This window comes from Aptenodytes forsteri, unplaced genomic scaffold (assembly GCF_000699145.1).
Source record: "Aptenodytes forsteri isolate BGI_AS27 unplaced genomic scaffold, ASM69914v1 Scaffold145, whole genome shotgun sequence".
NCBI classification, from domain to species: Eukaryota; Metazoa; Chordata; class Aves; order Sphenisciformes; family Spheniscidae; genus Aptenodytes; species Aptenodytes forsteri.
This window is the reverse complement of record NW_008795122.1, coordinates 398,871-404,870: the sequence shown is the minus strand read 5'-3', so window position 1 is coordinate 404,870 and position 6,000 is coordinate 398,871. Positions and strand designations below refer to the sequence as shown.

General features: G+C 33.8%; 1 protein-coding gene across 1 annotated transcript in view; it reads right to left on the bottom strand.

The window, feature by feature from the left end:
* GLS (glutaminase) overlaps positions 1-6,000 on the bottom strand; it is an 88,104-nt gene that overhangs the window by 35,512 nt on the left and 46,592 nt on the right. The window contains 1 exon segment of the mRNA XM_009277164.2: positions 4,452-4,466. Within this exon segment, the coding sequence (XP_009275439.2) occupies positions 4,452-4,466 (15 nt within the window).

The window sequence follows — 6,000 nt, the reverse complement described above, 5'->3', positions numbered from 1 at the left end:
CTCTATTCAACTTTACGTGTTTAGCATAAGTAAATGTAGTAGGTTAAAGCAAAAAATAGAAAAGTAACTACAATCAGGATAATTATAATGAAAACACTAACTTTTTATAGATTATTAACCTAAAGGTATTCCTATATTACCAACAGAGCTGAGCATAGGAAAGTTCAGGCTACTGAAATTAAAGTATTTCCATGGCTAGTGCCCATACTAAGAATTTAGATTGAAGACTTAAAGTGTTAACCCTTTATATGAAAATAATTGCATTTAATCAAAAAATACCTGTTTTGATTAATATCTGATTAATGTCCTACCTATTAAAAATTAAACAGTTAGAAAAATAGAATTTTACATCATAGAGTACATCATTGTGCTAACAATGTAAGGAAAATTCTAAATCCAACTTAATAAGGATGCTAGTGAAGCTTAATTCTTAGGGTTGGTTGGTTTTTTCAGGGAGGATGGGGGGTGTTATTTTGGGGCTTCCCCCCCCTATTTAAGAATATTCTCAAATTTAGTAGCTGCCAGTTAAAGATGTATTAATTCTTTACAGGTCTCTGACAGGCAACCTTTCATAAATTCCTATAGCAAGACATTGAAAGATGGGTGGGAGGTAAAAAAAAAAAAAAAAAAAAAATCACGCATGGTCTACTGGGGGGAGTTTTAATTTTTTGAAGTAGCCAAGTAGAATTTTTTGAGGAAGTTTAAAAAACAATGGCATCACATACACAAGTGGAAACAATGTATCTGGAGAAGATGCTTTTAGAAATAATTTTAGTATTAAAGATACTCTATTTAGATACCAAAACTCTCTTTAACATATCTCAAACAATTCAAGTCACTACTTGCACTGTGTTTAGTGTGGGAATGGGGAAGGAAGTGGAAAAAACTGAAGCTTTATATCAACCAGTATTTTACTTAATGAAATGCGTAAAGCCAGTCTCTGTATGTGGATTAGGGTGTTGCAGATAATCTTTGAAGCCCGTGCATCAGCTCATCTACAAGAGGATGTGCAGTCATACATGTATGATCACTAGCTGAAAGGAACACCACACCGTTTTGTCAAAATTATGCGCCAGTGGTTATCTTATGCTTAAAGGCTAATAACCTTACTCTTAAAGGCAACAATCTCTAGCTAATTTGCAATAAGATAAAAAAAATTCATGATACATTTCATCAAAATGTTCCTGTATAATATACCAGAACACAAGTCTTAAAAATTTAACTCCAAATCTGTTCAATGAAAAATAATTAAAAGAAGAAATTACCAACTTCATTGAACTGTTGCAGTTGTCAAAATATTCCATAGATCCTAATGCTGTAAAATATGTAACAACATTTAAACCACAAAAACCTTTTCAACCTTTCAAATGCACAATGAACATCTTTTTCTGGGAAAGTGGGTCAGCATTAGTTATGGGATGCTGCATTGATAATTGTATGGTTAGACATGTATAATAAATTGAAACAAGTTCTTTTGTTAAAAAAAGAGAGAGGGAGAAAGGATCATGCTTTCTGCAAAAATATAATTACATAATACTTCACTTTTTTTTTTTTTTGCCCAGTTGAAAAAAAATTCCTAGCCCTTCAACAAAAACCTGGCTTTACTAGCAGCATATAAAATTGGCGGGCAAAAGACTCAATGCAAACTTCTTCCACATCAACTTGTTATAAAAAAGGTTTCTTTTTAAAATTTACATCTAATCTCGTATTTTGGGAAGAAAATCTTCTGTATACTAACTCAGATGATGCGGTTTTAGTCCTTGATGTTCCACACACTTGTATAGGTACTTTATATCAAACACAAAAGCATTGTTACTGAAATTAGACTGCTCGTATACCTAGAATATTTGCCTAATCATATGACCAAGACCTCAGTAGGGATTTAACATAACGCGTAACTAAAACAGAAAATTTTGCTTCCATACACATGATGACTAAGAAACCCAACCTATTAGTTTCCCTCTTTCAGCAGCTGACAGAGGTATGCTGCTCCTCCTAAAAAGCTGAAGAGACAGAGGCAACACACATTCTATGATTAAAATTCAATTGCAAATATAAAATCCTAACACTCAGAATACCGAGCAACTTTTCCATAATAATTTAAACAAATATAAGAGACAAAAAAACCTTCTGTTCTTGCACAAGTGCTTCTTATTTTTAGCTTGACTGTATAAGCCTACGAGGTTGGGGGCACTGTGACAATATTTCTTAAAAAGCATTTTTAAGTTCAGATACAATTAATCTGTCTAGAACATCAAAGGAAATGTTCCATGCACTAACTCCACAAACACTTAGTACATTTACTGGAACATATGTTCATATACACACTTACTGTATACATGCCTGTGTGTATATACATATGAAAAAACACTTCTAAATGAATACAAAATGAAATTGAAAATGTTAATATTGAAGCAGTTTGATAGGCAAAAAATTCAAACTTGCAGAAGATAGCTCAATACAATTTTGTAAACACTTAAAACCACAATGGACACTATGGCTGTGGATCATAAATTTGAATTTTTTGACTGTGTCAAGTTTTAGTGATCTTCCTTTCTCCACTTGTAATTTAGTGCTTTCTGTTCCCTTGTGTCACTTCTGCTGCCTTTTTTTTTTTCCTGAACTGCTGCAAATTTGTCAGGACCTCTGAAGTAATAAAGTAGTAAGCACACTACTTTAGGGTATTGCTGCTCCTGACATCAAATGGTATCTGTTGGCTGCTTATGCCTTTAATGCAGGTGCCTTTGCGTATACATAGTAAAACTGTAATGATCTTAGAGAAAATACAATGTACTTTCAATTACCTAAACATGTTAGCCCATGGGGATAATCAGTCATCATAAACAGCTGGCCTTTTTTGATAAAAAAATTAAGCTGGGTGGAGGGGGGTGGCACTGCCTTATGATGATTCAGAAATATGGTATTGCAGTCATTAATACTTGGTTCAGATTTAGACTATTTTAATCAGAACTGTGAGTTAGGAATGTTTATAGGAAGCTTAGATATTTTTTTTGAAGTTTTCCCATCACTACAGAAACCTGCTTGTAATTTCCTTTTTTTAAAAAAAAAAAAAAAAAAAACAAGGTACTTCTATTATTTTTATTTCTACTAGAAAAATACAAGCAGTTGCATAGGTTGCATGCCTACACGTACATAGGAAAGAAGAGACCCATGGCTACTTACCAGAGCTTGCAACAACAAAATCAGGCAATGTTTATTAGAAGAGTAGTTGTTAATAGCCATCTTTCATTGATCAACATTCAGTGTTTAATACAATTAGACTACATAAGCTCTTACCATGTGTCTCTTGTTAAAGTAATTTATCAATTTTGAATCTAAGCCAAGCTAATACAAACATCTGGATCATGAGAAGTTTATAATCTTCTAATAATAGAAGATTATTTAAGAATTAATTTCTGGAGTTTTTTTAAGCCAAATTTATAACCTAATACTATACTGTGATGAAAACATCCAGGAAAAAAAAAAATCATAACACTATGTCAAAGTGCACGAAAATATTTTTTTTACATTTGTGCATTTTACATTAACTTAACTATTAATGTCTTTATTTTAGTTTTCTGTACTTACACACATTTTTAATTTTATTTGTTAATCTGGGCCTGTTCTGGGAGAACTGGTGTCTCGACTGCTTAGTGTGCCATTTTCAGCTCTGAAATACTTGAAAGCACACTGTCACAGACAGTATTTGACCCACTAAGACCAATACTATTGCTATTTCAAATACAAGTAAGAATTATTTTTTTGTCCTTCAGGTATTAAATACTTGCATATGTGACCAGTAAATACCTGTCATTTCAAATATCACTACTACATATTCTGTGTCAAATATCCAATACATTTGAGTTATAATAAAAAGCAAGTGCAGAATAACGTGAACAAACGTTCTATCCAAAATTAGTTACTACAAGAAAATGAATAACCCAGAAAGAGAGGAAACTTAACCAAAATGAAGACAAGTATCTGGCAGAGAAGATCACCACACCAACACATGGTTTGAAGTGGTATGTATGTTCACTTACACATCAGTCTATCAGGAAGGATAACTGGAGTGGGTAGCATAGAGCAGTTAAGCTAAATCTGTACTATTTATTGTAACTATATTGTCAAATAAACCCAATAAACCATACATTTTCCCACGCCTCAAGTACTAGACCATAACTGTATAGGTTTCCTAATAACTGCATCCTGACAGCAAACAGACCCTTGGCACAGCTGGACAGGTTTTTCCACCACTCTTTGCCTCATTTATTTTATGACTTATCAGCATATTTAGAAAGCTCTTAAGTATATCGGATACACCTCTATGTTTTGTACTAAAGAGAAAAGTCTTCATTGAATTAAGTTTTTTCAGGTCAGTAAGATCAGCATTTTCATTTTCTCGTACACCAAATTTTTTGCAAGGACTATGAATATTACTATGCCCCCCCAACATGTCTAAATGCTTCCTACGTCAATTCACACCATAGAATGCCTCCCTTCACCAAGCATTTAAGTCTATCGTCACTGTCCGTGTCCGATTCTGCATGTGGTTGTCAGCACTTACAGGATTTATATACATTGTATTTGCCCAAACCTTTGCTGTTGCACTAGGAAAGCTTTTATCTACAGATGAAATCTTGAAGCGTACAATAAAAATGACTTCAAGATTAATCCCTTGTCCTCTGATGATTCCTTCCACAGCCGTCTGCCGCCTGCTACATATTTCACTCTGGACCCTTCCTCTTCATCTCATTTGCACCTCTAATGCACTACCCTCCCCAGTCAGTAAAGATAGATGGAAGTGGGAAATTGCTGACACAACCACTGATATTCCTGGAGTTGACACACTTTGAGAATTGAGTTTAAGGGTTAAGAAAAAACAACAGATCAAAGCATTAAAATCTATCCATACTACAGGCAATGAAGACTTTTCCCAGTCAATGTGATGTACAGAAAGCTGCGTGGTTACAGAACACTGAATCTGTACTAAATCTGTACAGGAGCTGAATCTTCTTCTTTCAAGCACCTGTATTTCCTTGGAGACGTGGAAGAATTTACCATTTTATCTAATATCACTTTTCAACAAACTCCTGTAATTGCCACTACAATTTTCTTTTGATAACAGTTATTTGAAAACTGTTATAACTATGTAATTTATGTAACTAGTAATAAAGGCAAGTGGCTGTAAAATTACAAACAAGGGAAAAGGTCCTTAGGGTTTTTTGAAGTTTTATTTCATTAAAACTGGCCCACAGGATGTCCTTTTGCTAAAGCATTTTTATTGTAGATACATGCTTTAAATTGCTGAAACAGTCTGTGGAGTGTAATGCAAGTACAGTTAGAACAGAGCCACAAGTTAAGGCACCAAAATGTGAATACATCATAGTTCCAAGCACATGACAGTAGGAGAATCATTTAAGCTGGTAAAAGTACGATATAATCATGTCTAAGTAAGCCAAACAAAGGTACAACTTAACATGCACATACACGTTATTATTTATTATTACGAATAGCAAGGACTAAACATAACATTACAGTTTAGGTCTATGCTCTGTTCCAAGGTGCATACACCAAATTCTTAAGGCAGTCAGAACTGGCTATGTGATGCTAAGAACCCTTTTTTTCCCCTAAAACGTTAACATATTACATATGCTGACAAAAAGATTACTCCAAGCATCATCTCTTATCCACAAGTAATCATAGTTTATGTCAGATTTTAAGGGCAGTTGTGTGCAAGATCATGCATACTAACAACTACTAAACTCAGTACAGTGTATGGAAATTTTGAAAGACTTACATCAATTTCTCAGAAAGAGATAAAATAATGAATATCAAAGGAGGTAAAAGCATTCTTAACACTGAAATACAGCAACAATCTCTCCATAGCTATCAACATGCTACCATTAGATAAATCTGTCATACATGGTGAATTTGACCATGTTTAATAATCCCCTAATTTTCTTGGGACTCTAGGAGCCACACACAGTCTTCAAGATATGC